This window comes from Poeciliopsis prolifica, unplaced genomic scaffold (genome assembly GCF_027474105.1).
Source record: "Poeciliopsis prolifica strain line A6 unplaced genomic scaffold, Auburn_PproV2 SCAFFOLD009, whole genome shotgun sequence".
Lineage (NCBI taxonomy): Eukaryota > Metazoa > Chordata > Actinopteri > Cyprinodontiformes > Poeciliidae > Poeciliopsis > Poeciliopsis prolifica.
In genome coordinates, this window is record NW_026562384.1 from 10,512,893 (window position 1) to 10,540,143 (window position 27,251).

The 27,251-nt window shown below is 37.1% G+C and overlaps 1 protein-coding gene across 1 annotated transcript in view; it reads right to left on the reverse strand.

The window, feature by feature from the left end:
* The window catches only part of spock1 (SPARC (osteonectin), cwcv and kazal like domains proteoglycan 1), a gene marked incomplete at its 5' end in the record, with an annotated part of 48,887 nt that overhangs the window by 3,910 nt on the left and 17,726 nt on the right, over positions 1-27,251 (reverse strand). Inside the window, 6 exons of the mRNA XM_055034426.1 lie at positions 499-561; positions 1,615-1,836; positions 2,140-2,259; positions 11,560-11,680; positions 15,787-15,919; positions 19,862-19,976. Of these exons, the coding sequence (XP_054890401.1) occupies positions 499-561; positions 1,615-1,836; positions 2,140-2,259; positions 11,560-11,680; positions 15,787-15,919; positions 19,862-19,976 (774 nt within the window). The remainder of the gene's footprint in view (positions 1-498; positions 562-1,614; positions 1,837-2,139; positions 2,260-11,559; positions 11,681-15,786; positions 15,920-19,861; positions 19,977-27,251) is intronic.

Below are 27,251 nucleotides of genomic sequence, written 5' to 3' on the forward strand. Positions count from 1 at the left end.
GAAAGAAAAGATTAAGAACATTAAGTTTGTGAGGATGGAACACGCTGTATAATTCGATTGCTGCTCGGGAGAGGGTACGTGTTTTCGTCCGGAAGTAGAAACTAAAGTTCTTGTGTATTCACAGGGGGAGTTTAACAATCAATTACTCCTGTGAAGGTTGCAGGACAACAACCATACATCCTGCTTAAGTGGACACAGTCACTCTCAATAACACAGACACAAACACGCATCCGCACTCACGCTTTCACACACACTGGTTCTCTGTTACCTTCATTTGACCTAGTCGCAGCTTATTTTTCAAGTCCTTTCACTGTGAGCAGGAACAATATAAAATCTACTCAATTCTAAAAATGCCTGCTGACATGCTTTTAAAATCAATCACAGAGATTTTTTTGAAATTTAAAAGATAGGAATATGTTTGTTGTTCTAGTGCATATATGCGTGTTTTAATGAAGGACATTAAAAGTTGAATGATAGCTATCATGTTTTAACACTTACCTATGAGGCTCTTTCTTCGACTCTGATTCTGGATCCTGCTTTTCTCAGACTGACAAGGAAGTCCTGCAGTGAGATGGCTTCATTAAATCATGTTACTTTAGTCAAACTAAGTGGAACAGCCAGAAAACTTTCATAAGGGTTGCCAGGCTGGAACTGTTGCTCACATGATGATTTTTTTATTAAAAGACATAAAACAAAATGTAAGGCAAAAATTTTTTTCTGAGGGCAACATTCAGTCACCCTACTGCACAGGAAGTAGTCTTTAGCCCTTCAGCTGAAATATCTTCCATGACTCTTTTGTTCTGCTTTAGGTTTAAATTGTCACAGATGTTCCCACATTTTCTTTGGGGAATATGGGATACACACACTTTCCTGTCCTCATCAGTTCCTGGGGGGGGGGGAGTATGATGGTCAGGTCCTGCTACAGCAAACCAAGACACTTCGAGCTCTATGCTTCACCGCTGGTTTGATTTTATTTTTCTGGAATGCTTTATTTGCCAGAGGTCTGGTGTCCAATGCTTCTATTCTACATTGATCTTTCCAAACAACTTAAAAAAACCACTGCCTTAGTCTATGTTCGATCTGGCTCTTTTTGTTTTTCTTGGAAAGGTTTTCTCCTGGCATAAATCTAATAAAAGTTACATGTGTTCAGTCTGTTTCTAATTGCTTAGTTATGCTTTTTTTTTTTTTTAATAACAGCAGCAAGAGCTTGAATAAATGTGGAGGTGTTCTCATTTATTCCTCATCAGGATTTCCATTTCTCCAAGGAATCAAAAGATAATCAGGAAACACTGTAGTGCAGATGTGACACTACAGACGGTGGAGTGGTGGTGTGCAGCCAGGAAAAGGGCAAGAGAAACAATATAATAAAAATTGTTTTTCTATTTACTAAAATTAAATCTGCAAAAGCATCACAATTGCCTTCTCATTATAATGAGGTATTTCCAAGTTGGGGGCAATATATCAAAATTTTAACATTCTGGTTTGAAGTTAGTCTGCATGGTGGAAAGTTTTATTTAATGTTCATGTAAAGCTCTTCAGAGTAACTTAAGACTCTTTTATTTTGAGTTTTTTATGCATGTTAGCTTTCAAGTCAACATATTATCCCTCGTTTACCTTCAGGCTTCTGGAAACAGTAGCACCACTCGTTGTTGGACAGCTTGCCATCCTTAAAGGAGTCACAGGAGTTGAAGAGAGGCTTCATGCACAGCTCGTACTTGTCTAAATAGATGGCATTCAGCTCTGATTGGTCCAGCAGCAGGTCGAAGTTCATGTCAAGCTTGTTGAACATCCAGCCCAGTGAGTCCTTACAAATGGGCAATATGCTGGTGTCAAAATCTACAGGAGGAGGAAACAAAATAATTAACTATTGGAAGTACAAAACATGTCTGGATCATTTCTTTTTACAGCAGGAAAGCGAGAGCTGAGTGAAAGCAAGTGTTGACAGTGACGGGGCTGAGATGTGTTGAGACATGCTGACATAACAGGGAACACAGCAGGGTCACTGTCAGCATCAACATCATCTGTGGCGTGTTGAAGGGGCCTCCGTATGCGTGTGTGTGTGCTTGTCAGAAATAGTTGATACATTTAGGCCCAAAGAGAGAGAAAAAAATTATCACAGAGGGGAAGGAAAGCGCTCACGTCCGGTGGTGGAGTCAAAACTGTCAGAGGACTTGAGGTCTCTGTTGGCATCGAGGTGTAGGACTCCAAACCAGTCCTTCAGTTTGGCAGCCAGACTGTGGAGCTCTGTGTCTGAGCAGCCTGCACACAAAACGACACCAAAGCACCAAATAATGAGAAGGAATGCAGTCACTCTTGCTGCTCTTATCACTGCAGAAAGTAACTTATCGTTACTCGCTTCTTATCAGAAATTCACTTTATGAATGTTTTCCTCCTTTTGTTTATTCTCCCTGAGCAAACACAAAAGGCTGATAACACATACTAAGCTTCTGCTATCGCCTGACTGGTAGACACACAAATTTTGTGACTATTTTGTTGTTTGCTTGTCTGCTTTTATTTCCACCCATTTGGAGTTGAAGCCCTGATCAAATAAATGATTTTATGGGAAACCCAGTTGAACACAGACATAACACGGATTTATTTGAAATTCGTTTCCTCTTGGCTCAAAAAAAAAAAAAAAAAGAAATGGCAATCTTTCAGTGGCAGTTGCATTTTTGTAGATAAATGCGTGTCTGTACATCTATCCTAGATCTCACTCTTCTGTGTAACCATAAAGAAGGCTGTGGCAGCAGGGCCATGCATGTTGATGTTTCTGTTCATCATTCTGCCCACATGGAGCACCAGCAGAACCATGTATTTAATGACATCTCTGATAACAAAATATAAACAAACGAACAGAAAAAAAAACCCATGTTTTTTTCAGTTAGACTGACAACAAATCAAGCAGAGTCTGCCTTGTTTTCCCTTCTCTGTCTTCTTTCTCCTTATCCTGCGTGTGATTGACAGATTCTTTTCGCCTCATTCTTTTTTTCTTTTTAGAGCTTGATAGATGAGTCCAAAGGGCAGACTCATTCTCCAGCTGGAACAGACCCTGCCAGTCTAATCTCTGGCAGGCTCATGCAGTACTTGTGTACTGCATGACATAAGTTTGTCAAGCATTTCAGTGCAAAAGAGGGAAGTGGGTCAGGATCTGAGTTTTCTATGAAAACCCTTGATACACACTGAAGGTTTATTTTCATATGGATAACTTTTGTCACTTGTTTTACAATTCAGAACATCTGTACTCAGCCCACCCGAGGCCATACTTTCATTTTTTTTTTGTTGCTGCAATTACATCTGCAAGTCTTGTGTGGTGTGCCTCTTCAGCTATTCACAATTGGGGACTGAACGTTTTGCAGACAAGCTTAATGCAAATCCAATCTGGTCCTCTTTTAACCTTCTATTAAAACAAAGAAGAAAAACATGCATCTTTTCCTCCTGCTTAACAGTCACACAGTCCCTTGTGTTGGTCAACTCAACTAAATTCCCAATAACATGCATTAATGCTGATGGTTGAAATGTTATAATATAGAATATTGTTACAAAGTTTAGACGTATGAACACTTTTTTGCAAGTCCCTACATATGAGGTTCATACATACTGTTCACACACATACAAAAAGAACAGAGTAGTCATTATCTACATAAAGACCCGAATAACAGTTTCTTGACAGAGGATCAAAATGTCTTCAGAAGGACATCAAAGATAACTACAGCACACAAACATACCAAGGAAACATAAAAAAGTTCTACTAAAAACTTTACTCATTGGGTCCCACTTCTTGTCCTATTTTTAAGTTGTGTCCTGCATATACACACATGGAGACACACACTGTATTTCTCAGTAATAGTTTGAGCCTCTGCACGACAGTTTCTATAAAACAGCGAATGCCCGAGGTAACAGACAGGAGCTGCATCAGAGGACAGATAACATTTATCTCCAAGGCGCTCAGAGTGACATTACCTCTGGAATTACAAGGTGGGCTCTCTGTGCATGTGCAAGTTTGAGTATTATAATCCTTCAAGAATAGCCAGATAAAATGTCCTATTTCAGAGTTTATGTCTTTATGTACCAATGTATTTACTTCCACACTATAGAGCAGAGGATAAAACAGCAAACAAGAATTCAAACAATAATTTCTAAAACTAAACCCATTTAAGGTTTTTTTTTTTTTTAAATCTCCACATCATTACATCAAAACCTGTTTGTATTTCTAGTTCTTTATATTTAAGGCCTGCAAATTCCCTCTGGTGAATTTTCTTTCCTACTTTTTATTTCATCAGTTCTACAAGTTTCATTTATCACACCTGGTGTTTCTTTTTTGGACCTAGAAAACCACTTTGATAATTCTCACTCTTACGTTTCTCTTTTCTTCATTACTTTGAGAGATTTCTCAATTCTCTTTAGACATCCCTAACTGATGGGAACTTAAGAGTTTCTCCTTTTTCCCCCCTTTTAGTCTTTTGAGTAAATTATCTTGTACTTCAGACTTTGTTCTCCAAGTGTCTCAATATTTTTTCCAGGGAGGTTTGACACTTCAGTCTGTTTTAGAAATAAGCTTTAAAAGGGCAACCTTTCCATAGTTCTAAACTGACTGACACAAATCATTTTACATTATTTCTACCATTGTTGTGATTTCATTTCACAAAGGCATTATCTGAAACATGACTCTCAATCTAATGTGATGCAGAAAAGCATTGATCAGCTATGAACATGGAACATAACAAGCTGAACTAGTGTGCATTTCTGATCAGTTCACCCTGGCAGCCACCAGCAGCACCAGCAATGATTGTGCTGGAGAAGATATCCATCACAGGTGATGAAACAGAGTTAAAAGTTCATACCCAGCTGTAGGAAAACATACGATTTTCTGATCTATATTTGTTTTTCTTTGTTGTTTCTATCAGTATAAGTGTTAATCCTCATAAATCTCCAATAAAGTGAGGAACCAAAGAAGAATAGAAATGTTATGGATTCTATCTTTTCCTCTATCTCTTTTTGCTTTTTTTTAACAACTTACACACACACACTGAAGCTTACATAACCATGTTTATGTGTGTGTGCTGGCAGTCATACATAAACAGACGGAAACTGATTTGACTACACATTAGCGAGGGGACAGATTGCAGAGAAGAATAAAAAGCTAAACTCGCGCTACAACCTTTGCATCACTTGGTTCCATCCATAAGATGGATCCATAAGTGTGGCTCCAGTGCTGGACAGTGAATGTGACTCTGTATTTGTTCCTCTGTACGACATGTATGACTTATAACATTTGACCATTTTTCAGTATTAAAGCCTGCTTTTATATGTAAGCAAAACTCACTATTTCTCAAGGTAATTTACATTCAGGGGTTCTGGTCGGATCCTGAAACTGATAAACGGACCCGGTGGAGCACAGAGACAAAAATGTATAAACTCTAACAGAAAGCAACCAGAAATCTTTGCTTAAAGCTGCAGTCGTTAACTTTTAAAGTCAGTCTTTAAAATATATGTTGATGACACCAAAAGCTCAAGTCCAAAAGTGATTAGCATCGCTATATGTGTCTGCATTGACCCTCCCCTTTTCACTCATCGACCTCCATGTAATCAATTTTGACCCATTGAGATCAAAACATCTGGTGATAAAAAAAAAAAAAAAAAAAAAACTGGTTTGGATCTTGTTGAAAAACACTTTTTGTTTTGTCAACTTTCAAGGCAAATTGAATCTGTCAAAGTTGTTCTTGAATTCAATAGAATGCATTCTGCATGTATCCAAACAAACATTTCTGTGGAGGTAGGTGAAAAGCAGCTGCCTCATTCAAAAAAGACATTTTGTGGGAATTGCAGCTTTAAATCAGATATAAAACGCTCATTTCATAACTTGGATTGATCTCCTATCCTCCTCTCTTATCATCACACATATGAATGCACTCTCTTTTATGTCTACAAACTGGGATCTATAAGAAATGCGATGGGCTGGAGGGGTTTGCGTCTTGCCAATCCATGAAATTCTGGACTACTTTGAGATGTTGAACTGGTTCCAGTTACTTTTTATGCTGATAAACAGGTCAGACTGACAAACTACTGCAGCCAAAATTGCATCATCCCTAGTCACATCAATGATTTAAATATTAAACTTTGTGAAAGTTTTTTTTTTTTTTTTTGTAGTTTAGTATCCAGACTCTGTATCTCTACAGATGTGTGCCTGCTTCAAATACACCATTCAAAACACCGTCAGGAGACAGGCCTTGGATTTGTCAGCTGTGTTTTTGTCATGTAACTTTGCAATCAACACAGTCTGGAATAGAAAAGACAGAGTTGCTCTATTCCAAATAGAAAAAGTGGGCGGTAATCACCTTGAGACTTCAGTTGTCTGATAAGATCAAAATGAAAGCCAGCGAGGGACATCAGATGATAGGACGCAGAGATACTGGATGACACTTCTTAACAAGGTAACAGAAGGAGAAAGAAAAACGAACTGCAAAAGTCAGGTAGGAGATTTGAAGAGGATAGAAGGTCAGATTCATTAAAAAGATACAAGGATATGTCTGATTTTTTTTTTTTTTTTTCTGTGCCCGAAGCTATCAACCTCCCAGAGCAATCCCACAGGCAGTGAGTTAAGGTTAGTCCAGATAATGATCAGTAATAGACTCTGTGCTCGGTCTCAGAGACAGGTAGAGATAAATATGATAGGGACAGAGGAAAGCCCGTTGAAGTTTCAACCTTTAAAAGGATCCTGTTTTTCCACCTTTTTCACATCAGAACACATTGCCCATGTTGGTTATGGATTCATGCGACACCAATTAAATTCTTATTAAAATCTGAGAGAATTGTGCAGTATTTGTCAGAGGACTGTATGATATTTAAGAAAGAGAGAAGTCTGCCAAAAAGTTTTGTTTTAGCTGTTTTTGTCTTAAGCCTAAATGAACAGCAAAACACAAGCGTGCAACAAAATCAGCTTACACTTCACAGTTTTACATACCAGCTGATGAACCCACTCTCATTTATTCTATGTCTGTATTTTAATGATCTGTGGTTTATGTTGCATAAAAGTCGCTTAAAACGTGTCTCAAACATTTTAATATAAATGAAATGTTTCCTACATTTTTTCAAGACAAAAATTTTCTTTCTAAACTGAATGTTTTGATTCTTGACTTAAAGTCAAGCATCCCAAAGCCTGAAAATGGTCCCCGAGCCACAGTTTGGACATCCCTGGCATAAAGTATCAGTGGCTCGCCATTTTCAGGGGAATAAAAATTGTCACCAGTTAAGATGAGAGTTGCGACGTTTCAACGTTTGCTTGATTTATTTCTGATTTCTGATGAAACATTTATTCTCATTAACATTTGATGTGGGCGATGCAGCTCAGCCCCCAGGTGGCATGGCAAAGAGGATGCAAAAAGCCTCAAGATGAAAATAGAAAGTCATCTGTCTTTTGAACACCACCAAGTTTTCTACTGAGGATATGTACAGAGAATTAGGAACGGATTCCCCAATTTGTTGGGTAGAGTGTAAGAATATATTGGTACTCCAGCATCATAATCAACAGCTAATGATCCAAATCTGATTTGCAGGTTCTAATTCAATTAAATTACAGAGCATGTTTGAGGGAGGCTGGCTTGCATGTGATCAGCTAATTATAAACCTAACACAGTAATGTTGGTCAACAATTAACTGCAATATTCTACAATAAACTGAGGTTCTGTAAAACATAACTTTAGATCTATCGAGTCTTTATTAACGCCAAAAACATTTCCAAAACAAACGAAGCTCAAAGGAATCATATTTGGTCTTCTGGGGAGTGGGTGTGAGTAGATCACTCAGGGGAAATTGTGAACAGAAGGATAAGCTCAGCCAGGGCATCACTCACACAGGAACCTATGCTGTTAGTGTGGGATGAGGTTAAACATGTTATCAGGTTGTGTAATAAGTAAGAAAAAAACAGTTCCTTAAAGCAAAACTAACTCAGAGAGCTTGTATCCAATGCTGAATAATTCTTTAATCTATTCATTATGAATATTATCAGGGGGTTTGCAGCAATAAGGAATTTAGTCATCTTCCCTGCACCCTGATTGATTTGTTTAACGTTAAAAAAAACAGGATCATTCTTGTAATTTCTACTTTTTTTTTTTTTAGGTAAATGAGCAACCTTCCTCTATTTATATCAGGATAATTAAAATATTTCTGCAGTGTTTTGTGCTGAGCTTATCGCCTCAGCAACGCCTCAGGAACAGCGACTAAAAAAACTTCTAGTTTTACAAATAAAACCTTAACAGAGCACTGAATATGAGATAAGTCACAAATGTCTGGTTAGCTTGAAAGCCGGCATAATTCATTTCTTTTTTCATCTTGTGAAAATTAAAGCTCAAAATACATTATGTTCTCAATGGACCTTGAAATAAAAGAAATATACTGTCTAAACAATGAATTTATTGTTTTTCTGTAAAACAAACTGACAATTTAATTATCCGTTCACAAAGATTTAAGATTTATAAATGGACTATGAATCGGTGGTAACTACAGTTGTTTTTGGAAAGTTATTCTAAAGTTATTAAAACCACAATATGGGCTTCTTATTACTTGTGACAAAGTGGTTGAAGAGTAATTTTAAGCATGCAATTAACTATTATAGCAAGCTTATCATTTTTTGTCTTAAAGGTAATGTCTCACGGTCTTAAGTGGGGGTGCATGATGGGATGGGATGCATCACCACATGCTATTTATAACATTAAGAATTAGAAGTACAAATGGGCTAGCCATGACTCCATTGCAAAATAATGTCCTGCATTTGCATAGCTCCCTATCAAGTAAGAGGACTCCAAAAAATACAATCAGCAATTCACCCATTTATACAGCGTTAGCGGTAAGCTACATTGCAGCCACAGCTACCCAGGAGCCGACTGGCAGAAGCGAGGCTGATATTTAATTGCAGCCAAAATATCCTCTGAGCAAGGAGGATGAAATGAGACGGCCAGAGCAGGAACCTGCAACTTACCTCCTGATCCACCGTTACACAATAAAGAAATAGGAGCACAAAACCAGAAAAATCTGACTTTTTAAGACACACCAAAACTGATCTGCAATGTCAGTGTCTCTTCACACTGGTAACACAATTGGCATGTGTTGGTAGAGCACAGGAAGTGTGGAGGCAGAAAAGAGGACAGCACAGTCTGTAATCGTGTGTACTCCGTGTGGGGCCGAGAGGCAGACATTCCAGAAAAAAAAAAAAATCTAATTTAGTTAGTGGATTTATTCCGTTCAGGCTCCAACAGGTCTCTTTGATTTTTCTTGCGATGCCTTTGCTTCACAGAAGCTGACACAAAGTGAAATATTTTCACTTTAAAAATCTCACTGATCATAATCAGCACAGACATGTGACTTTCACCTGCTGAATCTCTGTGTGCCAGCTTGAGTCAGTGTTTTACATGGAAAAGTGTTGATGTTCTCTGTGACAGCAGTGCTGCAGCAGGGGAGATGACAGATCAAATTACATCTCAGTGCCATGGTGACAATTCACTAACCTTTGCTGACAATCACACAAAAGAAAACAGCTGAAGTGGATTTCAAACACACACATTCATGATTCATACATACGTTCAGCTTACATATGTGGTGCTATATTTGACAGTCATCAAAATTCTCAGCTTCAGGCACTATTTGGATTTTTCCAGTGCAAAATGGAAAGGTTATGCTTTTAAGTTATTTGTTTGTCCGTTTAATTGAAGAATGAATAGCAGCTTGATCAACTGGACACAGAATGTGTTTTAAACACTTTGTTTCTTTCCATGTTATGTAACAAGTACAGCAGACTTGTTTTCATTTAACACACAACGTCAAATGAAAAATATCATCCTTCTCAGTGTTCATAGGTAAAATACTACAACTAATTAAAGCTAATTCCGCTAATTATTACTGCAATCGCTCCACTAACCACAAAGCGTCGTTGTGAACTTGTTTTCACATCTCTGGCAGAAAATCTGCACTAGTTTTTAATCGAAATTATTTAAAGGAAAGCCACTGATATTTAGTACATCCTACTGTGCAATTATTCTAAAACACTGCACTTTACCTTTTTCATATTTTTGCATCAGTTTTATTTTTGCAGGATATAAATGTCCAGGAATGAACAGCACAGAACGAAATCTGACAGTTAGGAGGTGTTTGGTTTTAAAAATAGGCTTCTGACTCTGAATGTGCAGGTGGGATATTTGTGACTCTGCTGCAAATGTTCTAATCCAGCTGCAACCTGTGGCTATCAGTAAACCCAGAGAATTGATTGCACATATCACACGACAACAATCATCTAACTGTTTCCATGGGAATGCAATGTGACGCATAGAGAAAATTTTCTTCACTTACTGTTTTCACCATCTGTTTAGCATTTTGCCTTGTTGATCTAATGTGAAACTGAAAAAAATTCTGCCACCTCCAAGTGTACAAACTTTCTCTGTCTGGTAGATAGTTTGAAGACCGTCTGTTCTGAAAAGTGTAGAACGAGTTAGCAAATAAATAAATAAATAAATAAATAAGTCAAGGATCAGAATTTGAAACATAAAAAAGAGGGTGTAATCAAGGATTAGAGAGGTCAAAAAAAGTCTAATCATTCGCTGCAATTTATAAATAGACATTTGTTTCTCCGAACAAAAACACTGTTTACCCCAAGAACCATGCACTCAGAAAACTGAACACATAATTATAGTTTAATCTGAGCAAAGACAGGTGGAAATTAATGTGACAGAAATCAAGCAGGTATAACACTTTTCTATAACAGGATCAATTCTAGTTCTCTCCATCATTCAGGCTTAAACTGGATATAAGAAAGTCAGTGCTGCCCTTAATTAGGAGACAATTTCAGTTTGCATTAAAATGTGTGTGATGAACCTTGGCACCGACATAAACACCCCCTAATCTGAGGTTGATTAGAATAGATCTGCGAGGGAAGGATGGGACAGACGGACAGACGGATGGATGGCGGGACAAGCAGATATTTACAACAAATTCAGTAACACCAGCTCCCCACCTCCCTGCTCAAGATAAAGGAAGCCTGTAAAAATAACAATCCATCCTTTTCGGCGCTGCTTTCTTTTAGATTGTATTTCTCCACTACAATCCCTCCATCCATCTGCCGAAATCCCATTTTCATGACAAACAATAAGACGCACACACTCACTCCATCACCAATTCCTGCAGCTGTCACATAATGGGGGGGTTGCGGGGGCTTGAGATGCGAGAGGGAGAAAATAACACAAGTAAAGGGAAGGATGACAGGGGAGGGGAAAGAAAAGGAAAACACTGAGAATCACCAATGAGTTTGAAGAACCAAAAGGAGCTTTACTGGATGGCGAGTGAGTCACAGTGGTGAGTTTTTGGTCTTCAAAGTGACTTGGAAAAAGATAAATCTTCAGGCATCCCTTTGTCTCTTTACCCCCCATTTCCTACAACATCCTGAATAATCTACATGCTATGTTCAAAGCACTCATTAAATCACATGCAGAGACAAAAGACAGATACGGAACTGCTTAATTGACCTACTTATTTCTCTAACCAGATGAAAGTCGGCCATGGATGCTTTGTACTTACCAGCCTTCTCTGTGTTATGTGATGGTTTGCTGAACTCCTGACCAGGTAAGCAAGGGCACTGTCCATCACATTTAACTGAGATCGTCTTCCCAGACAAGCAGCTTTGAAACTCCAATTTGCACTGGAAGGACAACAAGATAGTAAACATTTCTATTCATCCCAGAAGATTAAAGCAACCTTGTGATATAAAGACATCTGACTCAGCTACTGAACAAAAATGATGGGAAATGATAAAAAAAATAATCTGACAGGAAAAATCTGTCTTTCCAAACTCTTTCCAAGGGAAAGTCCCCTCCAGGGGACATTCAGGTAAACTCTGTCCTACATCACTTTTTAACCACGCATGTGACAGCTTTTTGTACAATTAAACAAAATTAGGGTACATATTGATAACAATATCAATATTTGGAGCAGTAAGGCTTCCAAACCAGAGAGGTTACTTGTGCTATTAAACGGCAGAATATGCCTTGTCTGCAAACATGGTCGTGATAAATGCATATTAGTTCTTTTAATGCAAATATAATTCTACTTGCTTCAAAATTTTCAAACTCTAGCCTTGAAAGCTAAACATTACCTTAAAAAAAAAAAAAAAAGAAATGGCAAAAATCTGTGATAAATAGATAATTTATTGAACATTTGTGAAGCAGTTTTTAACTTTTTAGCATGTGGATATTTTATAATCCATCAGCATGTGGGAAGTTCCAAAAATCAATTTTAAGAAAACAGTCAAGAAAATGCATAAATAAATCTTTGAATGATTAGAATAAAATTCTGACACTGATAAAAATAAATACAATGAATTCTGAAGAGCTCTTACCAGGGAAAGCTATTCTTAACTACTCAACATATCTGACTGCAAGATAGCAAACACTTAAATGTCGAACTTTTGGAGTTGTGCTGATTACAGGGAATATTTGCTACATCAGGGAAAGTCATTTATCTTCAATGAACAGATGTGTCTATTAGTCAGCCATGTAGACACACCCGCAGACACAGAGATGCCCAGTGACATTTCATAATTTATTGCAGTACAAATCTAATGCAAAGAAAGAGGAAAAGATTGAGCACTTCTGAATGTAATTTAACAGTACAAATCTTATTTCAGGTAAGCGGAGGGAAAGAAATTGTTTGGACATGTTGAAGAAAAAAAATCCAATTACAAGGCCATTCCAAAAGGAATAATGAAAAATGAAATGAGTTATGTAAATTCTGTTTGCAAGATGATGACGAGGAGATCTGTAAGTGTGAGAGCATGACTGCGCATGAACCTCCATGCACATATCACGCGAGCACGCTCATTTCCAATGTTCTAATTTTAGATCCATCTTTTCCTCCTGGCCACTTCTTTGATATCATTGCTAATGTTGTTTAATGAAATTTGTTGACAAAGGAGCCGTGCTTTATTCTGCTCCCAACATATTGAATTAGCGATTGGAGGAGGGAGACTGAGAAGCAGTGAGAAAGTCCTGGAAATGGATGACCTCCTCTAATCACTGTCAGCACACAGACAAGCCCCATGAATCTTTATGTTTGTCTTTCTCCACAGGTTAATGTGGTTTTGATGAAAGAGTATTTTAACACCTAATGTGGTTGGAAAGGAAAAGAGAAAGAAAGAGACGGAAAAAAAACAAAGTGGATGGGAGAAAAGATGATTTAGGAGGAGGGAAGTAATGGATTTAACTGAAGCCTCTCAGGAGATAAGAGCACCGTCGTCTTAATAGGATATAGAGTGTGCATGAGAGTGTGTGGTTGTGACAAAGGATGCATGTAATGTAATAATAAAACATGAATAAGCTTGAGACCAGCAGCTCAATGGCGAACAGAGTTTAAGTTGGACCACAGGGACTCATCACTCCACCAGCCAGCTGAACCCTCCACCTGAAATTGCCGCAGAGAGCAGAGGGATTTCCCAGACCTCCTGCCTTTGTTGCGTCTCTTGTTTCTCCTTTAGCACTTCTCCTCCTTCTACTGAAGACACTCTTGGCTCTCAGATAGACAGGTCATTAAGGAGGTGCACTTCCTGCCTCTTTTCAAACACACAGGCTGAGTCATTCTCCGGTGGTTCATACTTCTAGGATGACGAATGTGAAAAGAAAGTCAACTGGCATAAAAAAAAAAAGGCAAAGTCAGTGTGAAGAGGAGACATGAGTGGTGTGGATATGTCATCCAGCCTCCATGATGTCATGTGTGTCTCAGTTTCACAAAGAAGTGATATTAATGGCTTACTAAAGTAGACATTAATTGCAATTAAGATTACAGAAGAGCTGGAACAAGCGACTGGGGAGAGGGAAGTCTGGGCCTCCTTTCTGAAGCTGCTACCCTCCCAACCCAACCCTGGATAAAGCGGAAGAAAATGGATGGCTGGATTTATGGATGGATTACATTCGCAACAGTTTGAATATGCTCATATATGTGAACTATGTGCACTTTTTAAACAAAGTGTTGCAAAGTCTATTTAAACCTGTACAGAGACTGAGAGAAATAGACACAGTGGTAAATAGCTAGAATGGAAATCTGCACCAGCCACAGATAAACATAAACCTCAAATGAAATCAAGAGTTGACAAAGGACATCTAAAATCCAAAACCTCCGATCTGGAGGAGGGAATGAACACTACACTGCATGTGTAATAAATAATAAACTAGGAGCGGATCTAGTATGAGGGAGAAGCAGAGGAAGAGGCTGGGCGTCAGCATAAATCACAATGCTATTGAAAGAGTAATTTATGTGCAATGCCAAGCAAAAATGATCTTTTTAGACAGTTGCATTTAACTGCGGTACAATGCAAACATTTGTAGAAAATCACTTAGTTCTATGTTTATTTATTTAGATGCCTGGTGTTTGAGAAACAGATTTTATTATACATTTAGCATCTCCTAAAAGCTGGAAACAGAAAAAGAAGAAATCTGCTGCCATGTTATGTAATTTTTGAAAAAGGGGAAAGAAATTACAACAAAATATAACTCCTCACGTCTTTCACTGAAGAGTTCCTGATCATGTTGCAAAGTTAACAATCAATACATTTTTTAGAAGTGTTTGATATTTAAAAATGTTTTATATTCAGCTTATACATTTTTACAATGTTGCAACTGTCTAAATCCAGATGTCCCGAAACATTGTTCATCATTGTGCACAGCACAAATGGAGAATATTCCCCGATAACTAGTATACACTGAAGAGCTAGACATCTATTTGACCTCTAACAATTCCTATACCTATTACCCACTTGTGTCTTTATCCTTCCATTTGCTACCATGTTACTAAAACAGTTACATATCAGTTTAATTAAATTTTTATTAGTTTTTTTTATTTACAGATTTATTTGATCATAGAAATGCTCAAAGGTCTCATTTACTTTAACTCAACCATATAAAACAAACAATAGAACAATTTTAAACAATTTTAAAACAAAGAGTGTGGTTTATCCTTCAACACTATTAAGCATTTAGACAAAGTCTGTGATTAAAACTACATGAACAACTGAGTAAAACTGAGACTAACACTACTCTGACACTTTTCAAGCTTCAGCGTGACTTTGATTTAGCTGTGTACAGCACTTCAGTGAAGTCTAATACTGCTCACTTGTATGGCTTCACTCCTCCCATCCAAATGACTGAATACAAGGACAATACGGAGACATAAAAGCTGATGTCAATAAGAATTTACGGAGTGTTACATCAAGGACAACGCTTCTCTTTTATCTATAACCTTTATATTCAGTATTGGCCATCAGTCTTCACACTAATTCTGATTTTCCTCCTTTCACTGACTTCCTGACTCATCACAAAGGTTAATCTTTGACATTTTTCCTGGATCACGACATTGTATGCCTGTTATGTTGTTCGCACAAGATCATGAGCTTTGAGTTAGTACTTGGAAATTGGAGTCAGGCAGTTTTACAAACTGTCCAAATATGACTTCTAGCAGATGAAAAGAGATCTTAAAATTGTCTACGTCCTCAGTTACATCATTTACCAGACTCACAGAGGTGTTCTGTTAAAGCCAACAAAGTATGGGAAGATCTGAGACAAATAACACTGAACAAAAACAAGAATTAGATTTTGAAGCAGGCAAATAGAAGGAAGTGGAAATAAGATTTTGCAGGAAAGTCTGACGGCATATACTTATCAGTAGCTTGATGGATTTTATGTAATTGATTTGTGAAGAAATAGAAGACGAGAAAAATTGAGGGTAAAGTTCAACAAAAAATAAGAATCCCAAGCTCACTTTAGATGAATAGGTGTGTCCATCAGAGCCACATACAGGAGATGACTGGGATGCTGAGCAGAGCCTACATTTTCCATGAGCCCCAGGTTCAACCCCATGCCTGTGGCCCACGCTGCCTTTCCTGGCCTTCACACTGCAGAGGAGAGAAACAGAAAAAGTATTTTAGAAGTTAATAATTCTGAAAGGTTTTTAAATTTTTTTTAAAGGTTACCAGAATGTACATAAAACCATAGGACAAAAATATTAGCATGCTAAATGCCAAGCACTTCAGAGAGGATACATTAAACATATATGCCTGTGTGTGAGAATAATTTAATAGCCACCATAATGCTACAGCCATTTAAAGTTTTCAGACAGAATCACTTCTCTACAGAGGAGAAAATGTCTCTGGGTGTCAGAGTCAGATGAAGTAGATCCTGATTGGTCCAAGGAGGCCTCTTCAACCACCACTGTAATTATGTTTGATTCAAATCTGGTCGCAATTTTCTATTTAAGTGCTCTACTGAACACCCTGGTGCCTGGTCCATCGAGCAGGGCTGCAATGAGAGCCAAACAGACTTTTTCACAAAGATATAAAAAGTGAAGATTAACCACTGCAGCAGCTGAAGGTAGCTCCATAATAGGACCATTGTTTTGAATAATCTGTGAAAATCTGGTAGAAGTTAATGACATTTATCCATGTTTGGTAGGTATTTGTGAGAATATGCTAAAAAACTGAACTGTACACTGAACATTATTTATTTTACATCAATAATGTAAAATTTTTCACTGTGGAAAAATTGGGTAAACATTTTGGCATTATTAAAGCCAAGTTAAAAATCCAATATGGCTGCCTCACACATATTGTATCAAATTTTGAGGTTGCAATTATTAACATTCATTTGAGTTTGTCTCTCAAATCAGTTCGAACAAAATAATCTGTATTCTATTTTGGGATTAAATGCAAGCATTGATATATTTTTTTATGTTAAATTTTTTTAAACGAAACTGGAGCAGCATTAAATTGATCATGTCAGTCTGAAATGTGGTGGCAGCACTAAAGCAACTAAAATCATCACAGGTTCTATTTTTTGAAAGCCTATTATAAAATTATTTTTCTGTATTTATCTCAGTTCAGTTCATATTCATAGGCTCAATTCACAAAAAAAAAAAAAGAAAAAGTTTTTTTTTGTCACTTTGCCAGGGTTTAATTCATATTAGGAGCAATTGTTTAAGAATCACAGAACATCACTATACATCAAATCAAATACGGTAATCAAATTTATGCCAATGAAGTTAAACTCTATAGCAAGAATAGATTCAGTAACACACAGCGCAGTCTGAGTATAAATTTAGTTGATATCCATGCAAAGAAGATTAGTCAGTTCCCTACAGTCATTGATATTTCAGCAATCTCTTCTCCTTAGAAAGCGATTGCATGTGGACAGTGGACAACAGTGGACAGATCATCAAGCTGACTAGGGAGCAATCCCACACGCTGAGCAAGCTTGTGACGATGGTTCAAAAGAGTGATGCCAATATACCAGCATGAGACTCATTCTCCTGGACTAGGCATACTGTGATGGTCCATAATTTGTGACAGACACGGGATTTTCCATCCCAGACAGAAAGCAACACACACAAAAGAAAAACTTGGCTGAGGACCCGTTTTCTATGGCATAGAGTTTATGGTACCTGCAGCTCCATCAGTGGCCTATTTTTCTTGGAGAGAAAAATAGTTAAACAGAGAATGGCTGGGCAGGTAGATCTATAAGGTGACAAACACACAGACTATGCATACTTTGTTTCCTTAGTGTCTCTGTCTAGAAAAGAGTCAAGGTCAAAGACATGCAGTAGTTATTGTGGTAACTGTATTCAAAAACAAAAGATATCTGTGTAAGACTAGTAAAAAAGATGTATCACATTCTAAAAAGTTGGAGTTAAACAAATTGCTCAGAAGTATTGTAAAAAGTTGACGCTCATTATCCTATACACATTTGGGTCACAGGATTTTCACAAAAGTGTGAAATGTAGCAGTGTTTTGTGCTGAAATCTTTTGAGAGTCACATGCATTCCTCTGACGGATGCGTGCATACATATTCTTCTTACAGTACCAATTAATTTTAATCACACTATCTGTTTGCTCCATCACCACCCAATTTGTTTGCGTTTTCAACCATTGTTAATTTTTAAGGATTTTCAATTTCTCAGTTCAACAAGCATTTTCTCAAAAAAGAAATTGGAGCATATTTTTATTTATTTATTTTTTTCTCTCCCTCTCTGGTTTGAATGTAATTGATTTTCCCAAGTCATTAGCTCCCAAGAATCTTAGTCTTTATCCTTTCCCTTCTGCTACATTCATTACAAGTCCTATTTGCCGGTTAATATGTTAGATTATTCATCTGGAATTGGTGTTTTCCCAATAGTATCGTTCATTGAAGCTTGATGTATATATAAATATATATATATATATATATATATATATATATATATATATATATATATATATATATATATATATATATATATATATATATATATATATATATATATATATATATATATATATTTTTTTTCCATGAGATAAATTAGTTGTAGTAATTAGCATAACACATATTCATTGTCCTCCCAGAAGACAAATCTGAACTTGGTTTCTGCAAATATTTGCAGAGATATTGTGCAATGCAGAGGGTTTGCACCCTGGTGGCCGGTGTAGTGTTTATTTAGATGTTATTCACTGCTTGCAGGCATTCATACATACACTGCCTACTTTTGTAATTCTACCCAAATCCGTGCACAGACTAATTTTTCTCTTTCATCAGGAGCTGTCAACACAAACATAAAAGGCAGATTTGCTTACAGTATTTTTGCAACAGAAATAGAAAATAAACATAACAGTTATTTACATTATCAGCGAGGTGTGGTTTAACAAGCAGGAAGTTCAAAGAATTAAATCATGGACTCTAAATGTTGTTTTTAGTGTCTTGGAAAAAGAATTCCTGTCTTTCGGTATTTTCTTATATCATTACATAACAAATACAAACTGTACTTTTAACATGTTATATGTTTTCAACATATAATACTGCACACAGTTTATTTTATTTTATTTTTTTTACAAACAAAACATGTATAAGTGTGATGTGCTTCTTATAAGGTGTTTGCTGAAAAACAAAAGGTCAAGCGAGTTGCCTTTAGAGTTCACAGCTGTTCTGTGAAGGACTCAAACGCTTCCCATAGAAAACATCATTGAACAGACGGCATCAGACCAAGGAACACACCAGATGGGGCAGGGATAAAATTGTAGAGAAGTTTGAAGTAGAACGAGGTTATGAATCCATATCCTAAGCTTTGAACAGCTCATGGAGCTCTGTTCAATCCGTCATGTGAAAACAGAGTAAATGATCATTGCAAACCCACCAGTACATGACCATCCACCTAAACCGATTGATTTTGAGCAATCAGGGAAGAAGCCAAAAAGCCTGAGTCAACTCTTGAGGAGCTACAGAGATCCACATCTCAGGTGGAAGAAATTAACGACAGGACAACCGTTAGTTTTGCACTCCACGCAAGTCAAAGAAGCCAAATTAGAAGTTTTCAACAAGCCACTTAGGGGCAACAGAGATAAGACAAATATTTAACTTTCTGGCCAACATGCCACATTACATGTGGTTAATAATATTGCATATGAAACATGTTGGTCCACACATCAGGCTGTGGGGATGCTTTTGTTCTGCAGGGACACGCGAAGTGGTAAGAATTGAAATTAAACGGATAGACGTATCAGAGAAAAAGTAAAACCACGTATTATATTTCTTCCACTGTACATTTACATAAAGCACATTGTGTTTTTTTCATTGTTTCTTGAGAAAATACATAAATAAGTTCAGGGATTACAAATACTTAGACTGAACACACAGTTCACAGTTTACATGACTGTTAGGCAATTAAGTAAGTGAAGGTAATTATTATTGTAAATTATATTCAGAAATGTTCAGTATTAATAGATAAAAAACATTTGTATCATTTGCAGCTAAATATTCTTAGTATTTTCTTCTATACTGCTTTATATTCAAAATATAGTCCGACCAACTCTTACCTGTGTGAAGGTTGCTTGTTATTGGTGCAGATGGCGGTTTGGAAGTCATGGCTGATACACACTTTGTGAGGAGGACAGCGAACTCTCAAACAGGGATCCTTGGTTGCATCAGGGCCTAACAAGAAACAGGAGGGACAAACTGAATCTCTGAGCTGCAAAAGGAAGTTTGCAGATAAACATAGAGCAGGAGAATCAGCACATTGTGCAGTTAAAAGTTGATGCAGCGAAACATCAGGCTGTTCTCCTGATTTTACAGCTCGCAGACTCTAACCTTCGACTAACTGAAGCAGGCAGAAAAATAATGAGTCAGAGGGAATGGCAAAAAAGAAAAATGGTGAAAGGTATGAGGTAAACACACTGCTTTTTGTGTTGTGAGCTGCTTAATGAGGGCTATTTTTTCAGAGAGTTAATCACATTCCACAAATCAATCTCCAGTGTGACAAAAGCCAGAGCACACAAGAACGACTGGCTTGTGTTAAAGATGACAAAAGATTAAAACAACTCACTGACTGATAATTGTGTCCAACAGCAAAAAAATTCCATACTTTTATTTGACTAAAAATAAATAAAATAAGGTAAAGGAGATGGGGTGGGGAAGTAAAACAAAAAAAGCCAAAGAAAGTACCCCAATATTTGCAGGTGAAATGACCACTACTGATCAGGGTGATTTTATCAGAAATGTTTAACAGGCATGTGTTACAGAAGTACAAAGGCCTGAGTAAAATGTCAACCCTGGTAAAATTAGATGAAAGACAAAGTGAGTTTTAAACTCTGTCCAGGGATGACAATCTGAAATGGCTCAATTATATAAAACGCCCAAGTTAAATGAGACCGAGTACAGAGTTTAAAGATCAAAGACCTGTGTTATGTACGAGTCATTACCATCTGGCTCCTAACATCAAGGAGTGATACCTGCCTTGACTCCATTAGGTACCTAATGGGTTGTGTTTGAGCTGCTGCTGGTGTCGAAGGTGAACATCACCTGGTTTCCAACCTGATCAAACAACCTGCTTATGTTTATTAGAGTCAGATTGGCTAGAAATACAGACTTGAGAGGATTTTGTGCCAATATTTGATCCTATGCTGTAATTTTCTCTCTTACCTTAGAGATGACGCCTAGGTTGTAGACATGCTACATCTGAAGCTGCTTTTTTTTTCTCCAACTGTGATGAAAAGGAACCATCAACCCAGTGAAAATGGTGAACGGGAGACTTTGTGGTGTACATTTCTCATAACTGAGCAACACATTTTCTCTTTACAGTCTGCACAAACACGTAAAAGCACATCTGCAAGGGTGTTTGCTCTGTCATATTCCCTTGAAGCATAGGGAAGATAAGTGTGTGGTGCAGTGTGCTTCAATTGCTTGCTGATTTGGACCTGTCCTCACCTCCATCTGTCTACCACTGGAGAAAACCCATCTCATTTCACTTAGCTGAAAAATGGCATTACTGCTGTGAGGAAATGAGAGCTGAAGACAACTAGGAGACAAAGTGAAAGCAAAAAGATTGAGGAAAAAAGATGAGGCTCGTACCTGGTTAGAGGGGGACTGGAGGACAAGTCAGGATTACTACAAGGGCTCTACTCTCTAGCAAAACTGAAACAACAGAAATACAATGGTGAAAGCACCATTGTGCTAAAGCAGATTCAAAGGTTTTGAATGGATTTGTTTTAGTGGAGTCTTTTTAGAAATATTCTACAAATTCATATTTAATCCAGTTGTTTTTTAATCCGGCATCATTGCAGTATAAAAACCTCAAAAACATAATAGAAACATGGTGTTGTGTCTTTAGATAAAACAATTGAGCAAATAAGTTATTTCTAAACAAGATTTTTATTAACTTACCTATGACATGGTGTAAATAATTTGCTCTTTGTCTCCTAGTTCAGCCTATTCTTTAAGTGATATTAGATTCTTGAAGAGTGTTAAACTTGAATGAAAAAAAATCCACATCATCAATGTGATTTGATATTTATGATAAAATCTAAAACATGGGCAAAATATTCAATTGCTGTACGATTTATCGCATTTGTTTATCATCTACACATCTACCTTGCGGCACCCCACACAGCTCCCACAGACTAGCAGCAGCAGCTCTGAGACACAATGTCAAATTTCTTTTAAGTTATTTTTGCTCCACAGCATTTTAATAACATCTGAAGATTACCTGATTATGCTGCAAAATCGGACTTTGCTATTGAAAATACATAATACCCTCATCCTGCTTCATGACTTACAAATGCATCTTGTATTAATTTGGCAAACTTTTCTCTAATGTTAATTTCTTTTTTTTTACTTGATGGTTTGAAGTATTAAAGTGAGACATAAACAGTTTTTTTTTTTCATCCATTCCAGCTGGGTCCAGGTTACAAGACAGAACAGTCAATATTAGTTGATGAAGTGATTTCAAAAGTGGTCCATCTAAGGAAGCCCAGTGATTTTCATTAACTGGTTAAGTTGGCTGCACTTCATTTTCATGAGCAAGCTTATGGCGACAGCAGCCATAGACTGACTCCTTTGCCAGAACCAGACTAAGTATGAGAGCTTATCTGCTGTGACCATATCAATTAATTTCAATAGAACTTAACTTAAAAGATGGAGCTGAAGATGAAAGGAAATGTTTGAACATCCTTCAGAAGCTATAAAGATCAGCTAAAAAATATTTTATGAAAATTCGAAGTGAAAGACAGTGTAAGGATGGGCCAGAGACAGAACAAGAAAAGAAGAAAGCAGAATAACAGCACAGATAAGTCGAGTCAGAAAGAAAAATTAGCATTGAAGGCAAAGGATCGCAGGAAAGGAGATAAATGAAACAGGAAACAGGAGTAAACAGCAGAGCCAATAAAGAAGAAAAGAGAGAGGGAGAAGAGGTGAATGTGAAAGAATGAGGAAGGCATCAAGGAGGCTGGGAGGAGAAGCGACCAACAGAGAGCTGGGTAAAGGAGAGTTTTATCCATCTATTTAAAGCTTCAGTGAGCAGCACTGGTGGTTAAAGCAGTCGATCAATTGTAATGCAGAAGCACTGCAGCACATGCTGCCACCCCTCCTTCACTCTCCTTAATACGATTCTCTCATCTGCTGTCATTCCCCTCTCATCTTTCTAATCTAAAGCATTGCGTTAGTCTCATCTGCGTGATCAATCAATATACGTAAGAAATCCAGCTTGACTTGCTGCATAGAAATTTGCTTTCAAGTGACAAGAAAAACTTTGTCTCTGAGCCTCACCTAATTTATTATTTTTTTTATTATTTTCATTGATTCGTGTAAAATCTCCATCTGCTACCCATCAAAATTTATTTGATAACAGAGCAGCATTAAAAAAAAAAAGCTCCACCACGCTTATTCGCTTCTCACTGATCAACACATGGAAGTCTGGTGGACAAAAAAATCACAACTGAGGCTGGTGTGTCCTTTTTCTTTAATTAGCCTTATCTGATAGGTTCATTTTAAGGACCATTAAGCATATCTGCAATAATAGTCAAACCATTTTCAGATCTGTTGCTTCTTTGATGTGTAAACATAAAATGCTGTGATTGTGTTGTCGGATCTGAGAACAAGTTAATAGATTTTTATTACGTACAGGGATCCAAAATAATCAACAACTCTGCCATTACTTTTATGTGTACGGCTATATCCGGTACTGCTGGCAGTGTTTTCTTTTCTAGTAAACACAACTACTGAAAATGGCAGCTCCCGTAACTGCCTCTTGGTTCTGGGGATACAAGCACAGGCCAAAATACAATAGAAGCTGTTTGGTAGAACCTCTGCAAGAACTATTTAAGTTAAAATATTTAAAGTGCAGATGTAATCAAAAGCTATACAGCTAACAAGAGCAAATAAAAACAAACAACTCATGTTCAAAGTAGACTAAAATGTATAAAAATTTTAATTAAAACAGAACAAAATACTTTTCATTCCCACTTAACCTTTATTTACCAAGCAAAATGAGAAAATGTCTTTTCGAGGAAAGTCTTGAGAAAGTTTGACATCGTTGTTAAAATTCAACTAAAGAAGTCAGATTTATAATGCAAGTACAAGGGCCAATGCAAGAATGGCAGTTGATACATAAAACTTTAAGTTAAGTGTACCTCGAGGATCATTCTCTGACCGAGTGAAAAATAAGGGAACCAGTTGCCAAAAGATTCTGCATAAGCATTCGTTTAAGAAACGTGAGCCGCTATCACATTTTCAAAGTACCAAAATAAATAAAATACTTTTCCACAATAAAATGTGGAACAGTAGGGAGAGTGACGGGGAAAATGGAGCCTTGTAATCCTTTTTCTCCAATACTGGAGAAACAGCTTAGCGGAGAAGAAAACCTCCAGTTTGAGTAGTTTTCAAATTAAGAAAACTATACTTTGGAGCTAATATAAAATACAATCAGGGATGAGAGAAATCATACATGCTCTTTAGTGCTACAGAAAATATTTGTACAGAAGAGAAATGGCCTTATTCACACGTGGCACCATCAATGTGCCTTCTGCGTGCCAGACAGAGAAGCCTGGCAGAGCCTTAGCTCAAGTTAACAAGTGCAAATGACATAAGCAGGTCATTAAAAAGGGGCTGACGCATTCTTCACATGAATTTAAGCCGAATGAATTTCAAGAAATGTGTTTAGTTTGCTGAGCTTTTCAGTTTTCACATCAATGAGCCATGCTATTATGACCTCCAGCCTACTGCTGAGTAAGTGTTTGCTGTGCCTCCGAGAGCAGATTGATCCTAATGCTGTTTGGTTTGACTGCAGCATGTCTGTTTCACTCTGGAGGGCTCGATAAACACCTCAAGTCTTTGTGATATTTTTGGCTCTCCCTTGTGGCAGTTTAGATAGAGACCCGATCCTTCAGAGTACAGTAAGCACGCATGTCCACTGTCGCCCCATGCTTGCTTACGAGGTCGCGCTGTTATAAAGTGACATGTTGATGAAATTGTTTTTCTTTAGACATGTTTTCACCAAGAGGAATTTTATGACCATCTCACTTTGACTCTATTGTTAGTAAATCACTATTAAATTAGTCTGTGCAGAGCTGGGTCTGCATCTGACTGAATTCTTAGAGATGAACTGAAAGTGTTAGAGAAGCCATGCTGTGATGACTTCCTGAAGGCAGAGTTTCAGAAGGAGGAATTTTTAGAGACAGAGGCCCAATTTCAACTTGTTAAAGTTGGAAGTACTTTTTTTAAGTCATAAATGATATAAATATAGCATTTTTATATCTAAAAAGTAACAGTTACTTGATCATGATACAAGAATAATACTGCCCCTTTATGGGTTCGCCCCATCTACTGCCTACTGAGCTCTGGGGTTTCGGTACCCGCCCTCAGTCAACCCGAGGTTAAGAGAATTATAGAAAATTAATGGACAGATGAATTTGTTTTGAACTGAATTACATAAACAGTAATTGCACAGGCTCTGTATGATTTTACCCTGCAAAGTGTCTTGATGACATTTTTGAATTGGAACTATATAAATAAACTATGTTGGCCCGATACATTTCAATGATTGTAACAAGATGAGCCTTGTTCTTGTCTCTCAGTGGTCATAATGTTGCTGTCAAACTGCTCCCGCATGGCCAAACTACAGGACTTTTGCAATTTGACTTTAAGATTCTGTTGCCTTTGCCACGGCATGTCGGATGTACTTTTCACTGTTGCAATAATATTTGCTTTGAACACTCTGCTGTTGCTGTCAACCCAGTTGCCATCTGGCCAGATTTCTTTTTATAATGCTGTGGGGGGAGATCAATATTCGTCTTGGTTGGTAGCTCATGCTTGGCGAAAACAGGAAACGCATAAAAGAAAATACATGTGCTGCCGACACCCAATGTTCTGCTGAGAAAAATAAGATTCATCTGACTGAACTACAAGACCAAAGATAAAGTCTTAAAGCTAATGGCCAATTATAGTATATGTGTAAATATGTCAGGTTTTAAAAATTTCTCTGTGTATCTAATATTATTATGTAATAGCATTTTATGCACGTCAGATTTTTATTCAACTCTTTTATGCATGATTATAATAGCTTCACTCTATATCTATATATTAAATATGCACTTTTCACATATGTTACAATAAAAGCAAATCTCTGTAATAATGTGCATCTAAATATGTGACACATAAATCATGATATATAATATGGGAAAGCCATGTCATATGGGAGAGATAATGAAAATATTACTGTTTAATGAATGAAGCTGCATATTTCACAATATTGTTGAGTGTAATGAAAGTATAAACAGCTCATCTTGACCTTGTGAAGTTGTCATACTTAACAGATAAGTAAGTATCTGCTAGGGTCAGGAATATTTGCAAGGTATTCCTTAGGTGTTTAGGATTTATGGTTGATCGCTGACAATTTGTGTTGAAAAAATAATTTGGAGAATTTTCCCTATAGGGAAACCAGGAATACGTCTCCAAAGGAGGCAGTTTGAGTTATCAACAATCTGACAAAACCGTACTTGAGAAGGATGACAAACACATGGAAATGTTAAAACATCTGAAGACAACGTGACGATTTAAATGTGAAGACTGCTCAAAATAGTTCTGTGAAAAACGAAGAGTCAAAATCTGTCCTGCTGAAATCTTCCAAATTTACACACACAGTTGACACAATTTTTAAGCCTCTCACAAAGTTATTTGCAGCTTGGAGTGGCTTCTTCATGAGCCAATGTGCATATTATTTAAAAAAAGAAACACAAATTTTTATTTTCATCATTTAGAGGTCTTGTTCTGGTTGTCTAATAGCTGTTCACATGTGCAAGTATTCCTTCCCACACACACCCACATGCTTAAAAGGGTTAGTTCAGTGGCTATGGGAGAGACCTAATTTCAAGACCAAAGAAGGCATGGTAAAAAAATAAAAGTTAATCTTATTTCTATCAGTTATCATCTAGATAGATGTCAAAGAGTGAGAAAAGTTGAGTGTGGAGGGTTCCAAACAGGAGTGGATTTAGTATTAATTGCAGCAAGATTAGAATCAAAAGGTTTTTTCTGCATGCACTGGTTTTCAATGTGATGTGCATTAAAATATGCTTAACAAAAAGTTTCTGGGTAATGTCACCTCGCACAGCAAATATGCTACTTTCAGCACAATCTAACTGGTACAAGCTTTCCAGATGTGTCCCTGGCAAAAGAGCCCAGGATACTTGTGAGAAACAATGTAGTTTCACAATTACAGCCAGAAGTCAATTAGCCCCTTAATTTTTTTTTTCTTTTTAACCTTTCGCTAGCCATGATATCACTTAAAAAAAATAATATGATGGGGAATAATGTTTTCTCTGCTCTCCAATTCTGCACAGATGCCAGGATGACACAAAGTAATTTGATACCAAGGATAGTCAGAGAGGTTAAAGAGCCAAGAAGCGCTGTCAGAGTAGATACTGAGCTCAAATTAGTTGA